This window comes from Colossoma macropomum, unplaced genomic scaffold, assembly GCF_904425465.1.
Source record: "Colossoma macropomum unplaced genomic scaffold, Colossoma_macropomum, whole genome shotgun sequence".
Lineage (NCBI taxonomy): Eukaryota > Metazoa > Chordata > Actinopteri > Characiformes > Serrasalmidae > Colossoma > Colossoma macropomum.
In genome coordinates this window covers 30587233-30604194 of record NW_023494789.1, presented here as the reverse complement: position 1 = coordinate 30604194, position 16962 = coordinate 30587233, and the positions used below count along the sequence as shown (strand labels likewise).

Genomic DNA, 16962 nt, shown 5'->3' with positions numbered 1-16962 from the left:
GTGTCTGTCTGAAGGAGTTTTAAGGTATGATTTCTAGTTGCTATGATCTACTCTCATAAGCTTCTTGTTTTCAGGAAAACAGTCTGAGTCAGAGGTATCCCGCTAGCCTGTGTGATTTTCTGTGGTCAAAGAAAGCTTTGTTCAGTGTTCTTATTCTGATACTACAGTAGTGTAGTAAAACTGACTGTGAAATATACATACAGGCCTGAAACCTATTGACTTGTATTGCACATCCAGGAGCTGCTTGATAGTCCACTCATAATGAAATACAATAAAGAACATGAGGGATAATCTGTCCTCAAAGACAGGCTTATTTATTGCCCAAATATTGCAAAAATTATTAGTGTTCAGGCATTAGCAGAAATCTAAGATTAGAAGTCTTAGTGACCCAAAGCCAATTTGGAGGTATTACATTCCTTCAGTCCTACAGAAGCCAAATTCTCATTATTTTATTTTTGTGAGCAGCCAAGACCAAAATAAATAAACATTCTGCTTTATTTTTACATTTTTCATTGTTCGCACATTGTTACACAGGTCAGTTATCAATGAATTGTTAATGATTATAGAGGCCCACAAAAATCCAGTCGAATGCATGAATTATGTAGATAATACAAAGCGCAATATAATTCAGAATTAAAATTAACATTACAAACCCCTAAATCATGCAGTGTTCAGGAAAGTATTTTAATTTTTCTGATCCATGAACCCCTTCACCACTTAAATGCATGTTTAACAGATACTTTAACAGAAACAGCACAGACCCGCAAGGCTGATCATCAGCAAAACCAGCACATGGTGTGTTCAGGATGCCGGTATTCTGGTCAGCAGGAATGGAAGTTGATATGCTGATCACCACAAAACCAGTGTGTTTTGATGCTGGTCAATCAGAATGACCATGCTGGGGTGATCAGCTAAATCAGCATAGACCACTAAAGACCAGCATGAAATACTTGCTGGTCCGTGCTGTTTTTTTCAGCAGGGTTGGGAGTGCAAGTCAGAAACATTACGGTAAAAAAACAAAGATCAAATTCTTAAAAGACAAAAAAGATACACAGTCAAAGTATGCATCTTTTCCTAAGAAAGGTGAGTTTATCCAAAGTCCTTGAATTCCTTTATAATTTTTCTGTTTTGTCAAGCTGTATTAGCAGTCGAGGCAAAAATAGGCTAAAACATTAGCTGCTAGCTAGCTAGCTGTGCAGACGACTGAAGCTAAGGCTGGTTAGCTACCTAGGTTCATAGCTTCTTGTGGAACATCTTCAGCCAGCTAAATGGGGGTTACAAGCCACATGACAAAGCTTGCTGGGTTGTACAGGATTCATATGAACTGAAAACCTCAGAAAATCATTGGAAAAATAAAGTCACTCTTGTCGCTCAATGTTCCACAGCTGCCGTCGTCCGTGGCAGAGTTTTCAGACTGACCTTTAGCCTTGGGAGATAAAGTAAGAAACATTTCCTAAATGAAACAATAAATGAGGCAAAATACACAAAAACAACATCAAGCAATAAATCAGGCAAGTAACAAAAATGGCTTGAGTTAAAAAAAAATGTGCAAAAACCAAAAATGATTATAAAGATTAGAGAATATTTAAACCCTTGTATATTGACCACATTGTGGCTCATATTTTATCAACACTCTAGTAACGAAATAGCAGTTGATTCTATCAAAACCCTGCTCATTTTCAAGTTTCAATTTACATGCATTTTTTGACCCAGTTTCAGTTTTTGTTACGGGAACCCCTCAAAAACCCTAAGCCTGTATTTTTATTTATTTAGCTTCAGTGTAACACCATGTGACGGAGTTGTTTATTTCAATTTTTTAACTGCAACTATTGGCCTGATGGTGGTGCTAGAAGAGCAGGTCAGTGGGCACACAATGTTAATCCAGAACCTCCTAATGTTCATGCAGAAAAGTTCTTTTAAGCTGCTAATGAATGTTAGAGGTTCCAAAGCGTTTTTGCATCTATACAAAGTCTGATGATACCACTCGAAAGTGATTAAACACCAAAAAGGGATTAAACAGCAAAACTTTCTCAAATACAATTTTTATTTTATACTCATCTCTGTAGCAAATAAACAGAGACACAAAACAGTGTACAAAAACAAACATCAATAGAAAAGTATGCCTATATCCAAACGTCCAAAAATCAATGAAATTCTTGACATAAAATGCAAAGAAACAGCTTTTTTGTCAGAGAACAAAGATAGAATACCAAACATACATACAAATGTACATTTTGTTCTATGTGCACATCTTTATACAAAAGTGTCAATGCAAGTCACTTTGTGTACATGGTTGTTCTTAAGATGGTCCTTATGATAACAGATTTTCCTACCCATCGCAGTTCACAATCAGTACTGGGAAGGCACTTTGCAACATACGAATATATAAAAATGTAAGCAGAATACGCACACACGCACGCACACACGCGCACACACGCACACACACGCACACACACACACACAAAAACATAGTGATTGAGGAAAGAAAATAAACATTTCCAGTGATACAATGTGCCACACAAAACATTAGACAATAGATCAGCATATTAAATCATTGAGCGCTGCATCTTCCCCAAGGGCCACTTTGTCAAATAAATAAAGTACTGGAATCAGCCTAGGAAGGCTGGTCAAAAGTAAAAAGAAGACACTGGCTGACAATGAATTACATATGCTCTCTAGACAGTGAGATGAATTCATAATTTTGGAAACAATCTGCTGCAAGTCTGCCATGAAAGAAATCCCCTCACTTGACCTTAGAAATGCCAGTTGGGATGCATTCTATACAAAAATAAAATGTGAAATAATGACCATCAACCTTCTCAGATTTCGTAGCAATATAATAGAGTTCATGTTAAAAAGTGTATTTGTTACAACTTTCCTGGCTACTGTGGAAAGAATCTGCCACATAAAGAACATAATGGTAATTCCAGCCCGAAATAATAACAAAAATGTTTTACCAAGTCTTTCTCAAAGGGCCTTTAAAAACTTGCATATCAAAGCAAAATCTGTGTGCACCCACAATCTGTCAAATGCACAAAAAAGCAGGCCTTTTGCATCAGAGAGCACTTAACAGTAAGTGTGATGCAGTTAAAGGTTTTCCCAACCTCTTATGCCCTCTTAAAACGCTTGTGACTTTGTAATTAATGCTTAATTACATATGCTCACAGTAGTTTATACTGTTAGGATCTAAAAGTAAAGGAAAGCGAATTTAGATATGAAACAGTGATGACATACTTAAACATACTTTTAAACATACAGTTAATATGATCGCACACGCTGCACAAACAAAAATAAAAGACATAAGTGGGGATTTGTCGGTACCAACTTAATGGAACTTAGTCATCGTCTCAAAATATATTTCTCCATACAAACTTCCATTCATCCACGAAGGCCAAGGAAAAGATTATATACAAGGACCCCATTCACATAAGATTAAACAAACTAACAATGTTGGCCACAGATAGATATATATATACACATTTCTTACATGTGTGAACATTATACACATATCATGATAGGAACTCTTAAGTTAAGCAGGAATGTATTGAACCTCATAGAAAAAAAATCTGATATATTAAAAAAGCCCTCTGATTATATTACATTCTGAAGATAGAGACCTGGCACACGTACACACAACAATCAGGTTCTCTCAAGCGCACACACACACACACACAGAAGCTCTTTTGCTGGCCTCTTGTCAGACACATAATTCAAAGACAAAATAGCACAGCACAGATCTAAATTTAAACAACTTTATATAAACCATTTCATAAAGGAGACTGGGACACCAATATCAATAAGTTAATAAAATATACTCTTCATTTCTTGCAATATCTTACAGTCATACCTGAAGTTGGTCCCTGCTGAATATTCAAAACTCACATGCACTGTTGTGTAACCCAAAACAATCCATCTTGACAATATCTAAGATGCAAAATAAAATTGAAATGAAGTAGCGTTAACAACCATGGATTAGGGTGAGATTTAAGTGATTCATAATCAGTACTGGACTTAAATTGTGTCCCAAACATTATAAGAGGCTTGCCCCAGTAATCTTCGTACACCTAAATGTTTAGATTGCCTCAGAAGCTTAAAGGTTGTTAGATAAGCTTTGTTTTAATTGGGGGAAAAAAAAAAAAAAAACAACAACAACTGCGGGGTGCTTCATGAGCAGATTACCTATTTCATTTGTGTAATAAATTTGCCTAACAGCCCAAACTGCAAGAGGCCTGATTTTTTCTTGTATACAACTACAAAACATGAAAAAATGTATGAATAGAAAAGCTGATTAGCTGCTTCACACAAATGAGAATGGAATACATCTTGGCAAACTGACAAAAACACGTTGACAGTAAGCAACATAAAAGACGGAGTAGTCTACAATGACATTGATGATAAAAGGTAGAATTGCAGTTACTCTGAAAACTGTGGCTGTCCAGTAGGAACAAACTTACTTCCCTCACTAGGCAGTCACTTGTCTCCTAAGCCCATAGCACTACTCGCCACTTCAGAGTCCACCAGTGAGGAGGCAAAAGCCGACTGGACGATCTGAAAGCCGAAAGACTCGAGCAGTGACATGTTCTGCTGGGGGGAAAAGGGTGATCCCAGATCGCCCAGGCTGGATCCTGTCCCACTATGTTTCTTATGCACCCGCTGGTGGTGCTTGTTGAGGTAAGACTTTGTGCGGAAGGTCTGACCACATTCGCCGCAAGCAAACTTTTTCTCTGGGTCTGGTTTTTGCTTGGAGCCGCATGGCACAGCCGCTGGTCCGTCGGCCTCCCCATTGAAAACCAGAGAGGTGACCTCTAGCTCCTCACCTTCAGCCTTGTGCTCGGGCTTCAGTTCGGTTCCATTAGAAAGGTCCCCGAATGCAGTGTCCGAACCATCAGAATCCTGATGGGGGCATTTCCCAGCATTCTCCTGCCCGTCTGAGGTAAACACAGAGTGGGAAGGGGGAGGGTGGGTCAGGATAAATGAGAAAGGGCAGAAGAGGAAAGGGAAAGAGAGGGAAAGAGAGGAAAAACCTCACATTAGGCAAGATATACACACCAACTCAGATCAACAGACATCTGCATGTTTAATAAGACCATATCACAGATACTTTACTGAAAGGTTTTCAGAAATGGTGAGACTAGACAGTACAGTATCTAGGGACAGAAAGCTTTAATGATTACAAACATAAGTCTTCTAATAGTCTTCTATAACTGACCAATTTTTTTGTTAGATATGTTGTTGAGCAGATAGAGGCCAGGTAGTGAAGATTTTCATAATTAAGTTGTAACCGCTGTGTTTTAGTGCAAAAAATGTGTTGTAGGTCCAACCAAACTGTCTCAACTGGTTCCTTCTCTATCGCAAACCAGAATCAGTCAAATATCTGCTGCCTACAACGGCCCAACCGTTATGAAAATTGCAGCCAATACCGATTTTATCAGAGCAAACAACAATTCAGCTTACAATTTTATGCTTATATTTGAGCTTTTAATTTTATATTCCAATAGTTTTAGTTAAACAGTGTTTTACTGACTCATATGAATGTCAGTTCTCAATTGTCACTCGACTCAAACAACAGAAACTCACAGTCTTAATATAAATATTCAAGAACTAACAGTGAACCTACATATCATTCTTTGCAGTCTGGGTTTCTGTTAATTATTTCTACTTTCTCTTATTTTTCATTAGTTCTCTTCATTATAAAAGACAGCTTGTGTTATATTATTCTCATGAAAAATGTTTGTCATACTAACCATGATGGCGTTTTGTATTGAAATTCACCAGTTCAGCATGCACTGCCACCATATATTTAAACATGTAATGATTCATATTTGGCTTCACAGTGGCACAAGCATCTAAGGCTGCAGTTAAGAAATCATGAATTGGTATCCAAGTGACCAAAAAAAGTTTTGTTATGAGCAAAACGTTAGTAATTACCAGTGTGCCACTGTTGACACCATAAGCTGTCAAAATAGGTTGTTATTACTGGCCAATCAGCTGGGTCTTACTGCCTAGACAGTTTCATACCTTAATTATCCTTAACTGTTATAATTACAAAATAAATACAGGATCACCATATATTGTGAACAATAGTCCACAACATGAGAAAGACACACATTACATCCACTGAATAGGCCATTACTACATGGATTCTAGTCTAGTTCAACCTCTAAGCCTGCCAATATGGAGCATTTCATCAAAATTCCAAGGATACCACAAATAAAAGGGGACATTGTCATATTTCATATTTTTTTTATCAGCAACTTGTGTGGCAATAGCAAGAGATAGCATGGATCAAGCAGGATATTGTTAAGACCAGAAAGTGACCCCCAAAGCATGGATTTCTATATATACAAGCTTCTGGCTCTTGCCCAAGACTTACTAAAGAATCCTTCACAGAACTTTCTGAGAAATGCAAGTAGAACTTCTCAAAATATATATTCCAATCCTTTGATTTCTTCAGAGCAAATCACTGACTGCTTACAACATAAGAGTCTTTAAGTATGCAAATTTTCTCTACCTGGAACAAAACCCAGTAAATCTCCACAGTTTGTCTATTTTAGCTAAAGGAAAAAAAACAGTAAAAATGTCACAGTAGCCATTTTGAAGTTCCCTTATACACCGAGCTGCCAATAAATTAGGTACACAATATATTAGGCTAACCAACAGCATGATGTGCCTCTTTTGGCCTTTAGAAATGCATGAATTCTCCGGGGAATGGATTCTACAAAACTCTAGATCCATTGTGCAACAGTGCTGATTCATAAGGAAATGTGTTGCACAGTTGCTGCAGACTGGACAGCTGCACAGTTTTGCTGTGAACAGCCCTTTCCACCTCATTCCAAAGATGCTTGATAAGGTTGATATCCAGGGAATGTTCAGGACTCTGAAGCAGTAAAGACTCACTGTCATATTACTGGAACCATTCAGTTATGATGCATGCCTTGTGTACTTATCATACTGCAAGTTCCACAGGTACTTGTTTGTGTACATGTACATTTAGATGTCCATACACATGGACTGCGAATGCAACTAATAAACAAATGAGAAAGTAGACAAAGAAACTATGCAGCTGCTTTCAACTCTGCTATGATGATACAGTTGATTAGATGGTCCTTCATGCTATTGGGGACGCTTCGGAACACTATAGGTCATGTGTCGCCTTCGAAATTTGAATGACCAGATCACAAAGTGCCGTCCACTTATGATCAAAGCACCCAAAATGTATGTTAATGCAAGGTGTAAACAGGGACAAAGTATAAGGGGTACGTTGTTCTGCACACCAGTGTTGAATTTTGAAGTAGTCTGCATGGTTGTGGTCTGTTTACTTTCACAATTCTCGATATGCTACTTTGACCTCTCTCATTTTCGTCCACAGAACCACCACCATTCACACACAATTTTTGCCCCATTCTCAGTAAACCTCTGAAACGGATGTTTGTGATAACCTCATGATGACCGCCATTCAGATCATGCTAGCCAGGACTAGCACACACTGTAGTCACATGGACTTAAGGTATAATCTGTGTGAAGTTGCGGGGTGTACCTATTAAACTGGCAACTCAACATAATGTTTGTTGTAACAATCCAGAACACCTTTAACTGCTTACATCCTCAGTTGTATAAGCAGCATTTATCTTGTCCCATGCCCACCCTCCAGCCGGCCCATACTGACCTGCGAGAGGCCCATGCAGCGGGAAGCCTGGTGCTCCAGCAGAGCGGCACTCCCAGAAATAGGGAGTCGTCCCTGGCTTGCCCAGGAGCAGCTCAGGCTGCAAACCAAGAGCAGGAGGGCCTGGCTGGGGGAGAACCGGAGGCCCAGAAAGCCCCCGAAATGACCCCTCTGTCTCAGGAAAGGTAACCAGGAGCCGGCGACTGGTACAAAGGTCTACACCATCATAAACCACCCCAACAAAGGAGAGAGGAGGTGAGGGGTTGAGACAAGGGGAGAGACAGAGAGGCCATGGAGGGGGGTTTACAGTCAGTACAGTCAGAATGATGATTAACTTCACATCAGTTCATGTGCTGAATGATGCACCCTTCGAGTATAATTCACACTCAGTCTGACCAATATCGGCACAGGTGAATGAATCTTTTTCCTTCATTACTTGCCAAGCCTGCAGACTTATTGTTGGAGCTTAAGTTACTGAAGTGATGATTTCTGTACTGATGTAAAGTTAATGATTCATTTCTGATGTATTCCTACTTTTACCATTCCTCATTCCTCACATAAATCCCTGAAACTATTATTTGTGAAAAAATGTATATAATAATGAAAATAACCACACCGACACATATTGCCCACAACAGTACTTCCAACTAAGTGTTGTATAATATATACAATTTGTGTGAAGGTGTGGGGTGTAACTAATAATAAACTGGCAACTTAGAATAATGTTTATTGCTACCAAGACTTGAATAAAATTAGTCTGTTGGATGACTAAATGTACTTCTGGCTCTAACTTTTTCCTCAGTGGTGTTCCCACTACTAAAAGTTAAACATACTGAGCATCAAAATATATAGGAAATTATTTTGTCCCCAACAGATTTTCTTAACCATGTAAAATATTTAACCACATAGCACATTATCACAAGAACCAGAAGTCATCTTCTTCTCTAATATCCTCTCAGCATACCCCAACAACAGGCTGCCGGTTTGAATGGCAATAATTGTTTGAAAAAAGGTCCATTGAATCTCAAAAGAATTACAATAGATTTTTGCACATGCATTCATGGAAGTTGCTGAGAAAACATTTGTTTAGCCAGCATGAGATGGAAATGACGGAAAGCAACAGACAGAAATATATCGCCATGCTAACGTGAATAGCAATATAGGGAGACCAGCTTCATACTAGACAAAACTGGTAGGGCTGCAACTATGATTCTTTTGTTACACTATGGCAAATCGACCAAATGACCAATGACATATTCTGAATTTAAGACATGAAATGTTAGGGAAAGGGATTAGTGTTACTGCACTTATGTTTTAGTTTAATTTCTAAAAAAGATTAACTTGCTTTCAAACAGAACATTGCAGCCTTACTTGAATGTGCACCTTGACTTTAAACAGCACAAGCCAACTGCAGTGGTACATGTGGATACATGTGGTTACATGCAGTGTAGTAGCCAGCAGACCGGTCAGTCAGCTTTTTTCAGGGGTTCCTAAATATTCAAGTTCAAGTTTCTACAGCAGGCTTTTCACATGCTTATCATGTTTTTCCATAATCCCATTGGAAAACTGACTGGATTTGGGTATTCTGACAAACTTTTGTGGAGTCTTTCACTGAAATACAAAACAAAGCTATCTAAACCAAAATGATCACATTCCACTGTGCTAGAATATGTACCGGATATTCATGCTAAGCCAGAACAGTCGTCAGCCTCAATTGCAAGTAACTTGATATAAACAGGAACTCAAATGCTGCTTCACAGATTTTCTCTAAATCTGATACAATATTGTAATGTCATGATATTTTCATCAAAAATCTCTCCCAGTGAAAAGCCTGATTCTGGTTGAAGAACACCATTCAAAGTGTGACCTTCACTTCTGTTTATAACAATGTTTCCATCATTCTATAGAAATTAAAGCCCAAAGTGTAATCAAACCTTATAGTAAGGTAATGCAGAGTCAAAATTTCCAAGTCCTAGAAATATGACTTACATTCATTCATTTCACGGAAAAAAGAATGATGGAAGTCAGCTTTGGTGAAAAATTAGCTCAATATGCATGTATGAATGTTTGTGAAGTGTTTGCGCAAGCAGATGCAATATTTAGCAGCAGGGTGAAAGAGCGAGTGAGCGAGCGACAAGGACGCTGTGGGGAGAGGCTTGCTTGCCTTCCACTGCGCACTGGCGTCCTGAGTGGTAGGGGGCGCCGTTGTGTGTCTGCGGCCCGTTGGCACGCGGCTCGAGGAACTGGTGAGCTGTGGAGGGAGGGAGCATGGACGAGCCGTGGTGCGTTTTTACATGTACCTTAAGGTAGGACGCAGTGGAAAAACCTGAAACCATTGGAGGAGCAAAAAAGCAAAACAAAAGAAAGAGAAGAAAAAAAATAGAACAAGCACAGATTTGTTTTTACATCAAGAGGAGAATCTGTTATTCCCTTGAAGTTTATGAGAAGGACCTTGACTCTGTACTTTTCACTATGAATGAATCCACTTAACACTGGCTTCAAGTATGATGATCACTAAAGAATCAGCAACCCTCAAACTGTTGGTCTTAAAGAAACATCTTCCCATAAAGAGTCTTAGACCTTGAAGCAATCATTCAATTCTAAAAGAGCTTGTTTGTTTTACTTGTTAACTAAAGTAGTTGGTGAATCAAATTTCATCCAATACCTTCAGCTTTAACATTGGTCATTATGTGGACACAAGTTGATCTTCTGGCACACATGCAAGAGCTCTCTCACAAGTGCCTAAAATCAATCTTCGTATTCTTCGCCAATTACAAAGAATACAAACGGCTCTTGTGAGAGACACCTAAAAAACGCAGAATTAGTTGTGTGTATAAGATTTACCTTTATTGCATATGCTGCAGTAGTTGTGAGGTCCTTCGCTGTGTTTTTTCAGATGGTCCGTCATATAGGCAGCCCGTAAGAACTTTCCACACACTTGGCATGGTATTTTATCCTCATGGCAGGCCAGGTGTGACCTCAGACGATCCCGTGTTGCAAATGATGCATTACAAATCTGTGAAAATAATATAAAAAAAAAGTATGACATACGTTAAAAATGTTTCATTTAACAGCAATTCATTTTCAAATTCCGTGAGCAGTGATCCAGGTCTCTCACCTGACATTTATGAGGTCTTTCTGTGGTGTGTACCTGTTTTATATGTCCATTTAGATGATCTGGCCTGCAAAGAACAAACGCATTAAACTGGATTGTGCAGAGATACACTTCTGAAAGAGCAATCATTCCAAAAGTGATGATTCAACTTAGAGTTGGATGATAACCATAGCAAAGCTATAACATCACTACCTTCATAATACACAATAGGCATCACGATAGTTTCAATACGTTCCAAGTGTCAGACTTAAAAAAAAAACACTATGAAGACAATAACTTTTCAAAGCTTCACATACTGCACTAAAACCAAGTAAACAGGACTAATTATGCTCTCTTTGTAATGAAAAATCCAGTTGTCTCGTGTTATGTAACTAATAATAAGTATAAATACAGTAATCAGTATTGATTACAGCAATAACATGCTCAGGAAAGCCTACTGTGATGTCATGTTATGTAATTTATCACAACAGCGTTAAATATCATCATATTGCCTGCCTCTACTTCCATTTGCACATCTTTTAAAGGAATTATCATGGACTGAATTTCATACTAAGCAAATGTGTCAGGTTTGTGTTTATTCAGTGTTTATATTTTGGAGAATCAACTTGACCCTCCAAAAGTGTCACTTACTACATCCATCAGAAAATCAAACCATTTTCCTAAAAAGCACTGAATTATGTAGCAGGGGGTGGGCGAAATGGCAAAAACAATATCACAATACTTCAAGACGTTTCCATAACACACGATAGGCATAAAGATATTTAGTTTTTCTGAGACTGAATCAGTTTAAAACAACAAAATAGAACTTCTAGTGCCAAAATATAATAATAATAATAATAATAATAATAAACAACAAAAACAATAACATACCAATGACTACAAACCAATGACTACAATTATTTTTATTTAATGTTTTGCAAACTGTGCTATACTAAATCCAATTAAACAAGACTAACAATGCTCACTTTATAATGAAAGGCGAGGTTAGTGTTCTGATGATATCCATGACATGCTCAGAAAAGCATATTGTGATTTAATTTTATCACACTAACGATAAAATACCATCATACTGCCCACTGTTATGTAGACACGTGACTTTCAATGATTTCAGTTAATATTTGTATGGCAACAGAACATGCATAGTACTGGTAAACCCTATAAACAGGTTGACTGTAGGGTGGGCAATATAATGATATTTATCATAATCATGATAAATTACATCACAATATGCTTTTCTGAGCATATCGTGGACATCGTCCGTTTATAAAGAACACTAAACAACTGCATATTTCATTACATGAACAGCATAATTAGTCCTGGCACTACTGTGTTCTTTTTTATCTGTTCCAACTTATCGAATCTTAAAAAAGAAACAAAATATCGTGATGCCTGAAAATATCTTGAATATCGCAATACTATAGCTATTTGACCGAATCACCCAACCCAAATCTGACAGCTTCACAGATAGTAAAGTTACACTTCTGGAGTACAAAGATCGATTCGACAAACAGTAAAGATTTGAGCCCTACCAGCTCTTGGACAAGTTGGTTTCTAAACCCCAATAAAATGCTCTATTCTTGGAAGCTTCTTCCAGCCTAAAGCCAACATCCCAGCCAACCAACGGTGGTAAATGAGACTCACCTCGAGAAGCCTTTCCCGCAGCTCTGACACACGTACGGTTTGCCCACCGAGCCGTCGTGAGAGCGGACGTGGTAAGACATCCTGTCCTTTCGCTTGAAGCGCAGGCCACACACGGGGCAGGCGTAAGGCTTTTCTCCAGAGTGCGACAGCTTGTGCCGGTTCAGATGGTACACGTCTCTGAAGACTTTCCCGCAGAGCTCGCAGCCCACATGCCTCCGCGTCCTCTCTCGCTTGCGGTGGCCGTCGGCGGCGCTATGTGGCGGCAGCCCGTTTTCGTGCGGCCCCGCCTGGCCCTGGACCTGCGGGATCACCACCGCCTGGGCTATGTCCGCAGGGATCAGCTCTCTTCCCCTGCCGCCACCGAAAGCTCCATGCTCCGCCTCATGACTCCTCAGCTGCGCGGCGTCTGTAAACATCTTCCCGCAGACGGCGCATGCTAACAGGCCTTCGCTGTCGTTAGCAGGACCGTGCTGGCTGCTGCTGTTGTAGGAAGAGACCACGGCTCCCCCCGCTGCACCTTCTTTCTTCGGTCTTCCCCTGCCTCGTTTGGAGCCCGGAGAACCCTCGCCGTTTACGGAGTTTCCTGTGAGGTGAGACGGGGACAGCCTGTTAGTCGGCATGGACGCGAGGGATCCGTCACTAGTCGGCGCCGGACCACCACCACCACCGTCCCGGTCAACAGCACACTGCGGCGGCCCATGATCAGTGAACACGGCGCCGTTGGCGACGTCCAAATGCGGTGGGCTTGACAGGTCGCTGGCGGCGGCGCGGGGAAAGCTGTGCTCCCCTCCTCCTCCCCGCGAAGGAGGGACAAGGATCTGCACGTTGGACTGCTTGATCACCTCCTGGCAGATCTCGATGACGGAGCGCATGAGCAGGAACTTGGCGGCCGTCATGAGCTCCGGGAAACACTCGAGGCGCACCACGATCCGCGAGGTGTACGCGAAGTCCAGGATGTCGCGGAAAACTTTGGGGCTTATAGTGTGCATCTCCAGCTCCTTGCCCTCGCCGTCGCCCTCCGCCGGACAGCTAAACACCGACTCGAAGTACTCGCTGCACGCCGCCAGCACGGCCTTGTGCGCGGGGAAGCTCTCCTCGCCGACGCGCAGGATCACGTCGCAGAACCTGCCTCCATCTTTTCTCTGGCTGTTGAGGTTGTGGAGCATCTCGGCGCTGTGCTTGCTCACCTGGTACGTGTAGGAGGAATTCCACGGCTGCTCGGTCCTCTCCATGCCGCCCGCGTTCAAACAGAGACGACTAAATGCATAGGACAAAACGCAAAGAGAAACCCGGCGCCCGAGGTAAAGAAAAAAGCAAACAAAAAGCTCTTTTTTAACGGCGAGCACCCCTCTCCGCTTTAGCATCTAACATGTTAGCAGGCAAAAAATGGCAGCCCCCCAGCTTCCTGTGAACTTTACCCTTTATTTGGAGGGGAGGGGGTATCCGTCCTTGTTTTGTTTTATCGCCCGTCGAAAAAAATGAATGGATTCGCTTCTTGACAGCGACAGACAGACCGAGCACACTCCACCTGTCTCAGCAGCTCGCTTGCACTGCTAGAATGGAGGTTTAGACTTTATGCATTTTGCACATTGTTCATCTTCCTGGTTTCTAAACCCCCCACCGCTAGGCCGTTATGAATTCACATCCTTGTTTTCCAATGAGCCCCCTCCCCCTTTCACACCCCTCCCCCCAAAAAGTGTACACCATTGCAGTCAGGGCACTTAAAGCGCACGACATGCGCTATGCTTCCAACTTTACACATCGTCGGGTTACGCTGTTGTAGTACAGACACAGTTTGGGAAACGTAGGGAATTAAGCTGTTCACCGGAGCTGATAGACGTAGGCTCCGCCCCCTGTGATCTCTGCGAGGGGAAAACAAACCGACCCCCTCCCCTCCTGCTTCGGGTCTTCAGACACCCAGCCAAAGCCGACTAAATCCTCTCTACGCACAGTTCGCGTGTACGTCCCATGTATTTATGCTACCTCAGAGTAATAAATCGACACCTGATGAAACCAGGTTGAAAAATGTATCTAACGTGGTCACAAGTTGCTTTTATGGTTTTTTGTGGCTTTCTTTAAAAAAATTCTAGGACAAGGGCTCTACATGTGGATGCCAAATGAGATGATGAGGTCAGTGGGTCAAAGACCCTGCACTCTGAAAACAGATGTGTTAAAAATCACCACTTTCTGTCTCTGACTAAACACATCAGTGGGTTCAGTTGAAGACAACACAGTTTGATTTACTTTTAACACAAAATGTGTTGAAATATTTCTGTGCCCATTTACGGATAACACATTTTAACACACAGATTGTGTTAAATCAGGGTGCTATTCTGTCTCTGATACCACTGTGGCATCAGTGTAGAGTAAAACGCAGGAGGCCATGATTTCCACCATTAGAAATGTTCTTTATTAAACATCAGGCAGAAAGACACATACAGAAGTACGAACCCACGGGGGAGGTCAGCGCTAGCCACAGGCTTTACCCTCACGGTGACGCCACTTCACACACAAACAAACTGCACCCCAGGCACAAAACAACACAATTAAAAACATGCCTACCCCCTAACTAACAGACAACAACATAAACAACAATAAACAGTCCTTTTTATGAGGGTGTGTGCTTACGATGAGCTGTCACACGTGACCACTCACATGGCCACACTTCTTGAGCTTCTCTGAGGTAGTAGGAGTCAGTAGTGGGTGGTCACATACCCATAATAAGGAATAGGATGATAAGCAAACAATGCACTGTATGAGATTAAATTCTCCTCCAACATCTTCTAGTAGATCACTTCATTCATATTTTTTCAGTGAAGCATAGTGCCCCAGAATCATTTGCAGAGAAGCAGTTCCATATCATGATGCTCCTACCTCTGTACTTTTCTGTGGGAATGATGTTCTTCGGGACATACTTGCAACCCTTAATTATGGTTTCATAAATTTTCTACTTGCATATTATCAAACAAATCATACTGACAAGGATGTTTAAGACCTTAGGACTATCTAGCCTTTTCCATTCCATTGTCGTTTAATAATGTTGTTCCTAAAAAATTTTGAAAGCTCCTTCACCTTCACCATGATTGCTAGCTGTTGCTTTAAAAGTTCCCAACAAATGGCAGCATCTTTATTTTAATGAGACCAGGTGCAATTTGCATGAAAACATTGTTATTTTTGCAACATTCGTGTCTTTAATTTTTACAATATAGTGTTATTATTATATGTATGCATATATGCTTATGAACATAAATATGTATTCATGTATGCTTATGAAGTTTTATTTATTTTTATATTTATTGTTCATATTTCTAAGTACAAAGATAAAAAACATTGTGCATGTAAATATGAAGTGGATATATGCACTGCAAGTATATTAAATAACAAAAAAGTGTCTGCATACTTATTTCCCCTCCCTGTAAGTCTGATTGCAGATTTCTAATGAGGATATACCATTAAATGAAGGGAAAATATTAGAAATAATTAGAGTGAGGGAATAATGTAATAGTATTTTCTAATGGAAGAATTTAATGATATAAGAAGCAGCAAGCTAGGATAAAATAGCATATAATATTTATAACTTGTGTTTTAACTGCTGAGACTTCTAGCAGTCCCAAAAACCCAGTAACAGCCTCATTAGTAAGAACAACATTCATCAGCAGTTCCAACTCTTGGTTATCCCATTCTCTGTTACTTTTTTCTAACAAATTTCAACCGCATTGCCTAATTTTCAAGACATTTGTGAAAAGGGTCACATGAAGAGGTGTGCTAATGTGTGCTAATTCTAATCATTCTGTCCTCTAGTTTTAATTACATATTGCTCTTACCAAAAACAGATTTCCCCTCAGTAACCATTTCCTTTTGTATGTTTGTGTGTCAAATAACACTGAGAAGTACAACTGCATTGAACGTGTCACTGGGTGGAATATTACATGCAAAACATGCTGCCATGCTCCCTGTTGTCAAGCTTAGGCCTTCTAATAGTGACATGACTTTTCTGTGAACATTGCAAAACCTAAAAAATGTTTTCTCTATCCGATTTATGTGACAGGATGGACAGGGTGGTTATGCTTGACATTCCCTGTCAAGGTTGAGAAAACAACAAAATGTCAGCATTGAATAAAAGAAAAAAATTACCAGCTTTTGACACTGGCTCACCTGAACCCTTAAATGACGTCACTCACTCTTTATCATGTCACTTAATGTGACAGTACATTGTAATTTGTGCTACAACACTTGCCATTTTTCTAGCACCAGTGCCACCTGCTCAAACGTTTACATCCAGCCCTGATGAAGCTAAATTGACTTTAAATCTTCTTTCTTTTACATGTGTAAAAATACAGTTACAGATGCCACAGAACTCCTAATACACACTTATACTTAGATAAAAGTCAATGCGTTGAATTTATCATGATTCAAATGTGAACATCATTTCAACATTAATAAAATATATTAATATATTGTATTCAAGAGGAAATTATGTAACCGTTAGAATCAAATGAAGTCATTGCATTCCTTTTTCAGTGTTGCTACCATGGTTACACAA

The 16962-nt window shown here is 40.1% G+C and overlaps 1 protein-coding gene across 3 annotated transcripts; it reads right to left on the bottom strand.

The window, feature by feature from the left end:
- Positions 1-4314: 4314 nt before the first annotated feature.
- Positions 4315-14306, bottom strand: patz1 (POZ/BTB and AT hook containing zinc finger 1). Of its 3 annotated transcripts, XM_036570917.1 has the most exons (6): positions 12420-14306; positions 10782-10845; positions 10508-10679; positions 9828-9989; positions 7667-7879; positions 4315-4928 (listed from the first exon to the last, which is right to left on the bottom strand). In XM_036570917.1, exons 1-6 carry the CDS (start codon positions 13781-13783, stop codon positions 4471-4473), a joined length of 2433 nt encoding a protein of 810 aa, XP_036426810.1. In that variant the 5' UTR covers positions 13784-14306; the 3' UTR covers positions 4315-4470. The 3 variants fall into 3 exon arrangements, with proteins under 3 accessions (XP_036426810.1, XP_036426811.1, XP_036426812.1); XM_036570918.1 differs by lacking the exon at positions 9828-9989; XM_036570919.1 differs by lacking the exons at positions 7667-7879; positions 9828-9989.
- Positions 14307-16962: the final 2656 nt, after the last annotated feature.

Excerpts from the sequence above, each read along its gene's own strand:
- patz1 (XM_036570917.1), bottom strand. The coding sequence starts at position 13,783 with ATGCTAAAGCGGAGAGGGGTGCTCGCCGTTAAAAAAGAGCTTTTTGTT. Across the intron at positions 9,990-10,507 it reads CTGCAGCATATGCAATAAAG|GTTTTTCCACTGCGTCCTAC; the intron begins GTAAATCTTATA and ends CAATGGTTTCAG. Across the intron at positions 4,929-7,666 it reads GCTGCATGGGCCTCTCGCAG|ACGGGCAGGAGAATGCTGGG; the intron begins GTCAGTATGGGC and ends TGTTTACCTCAG.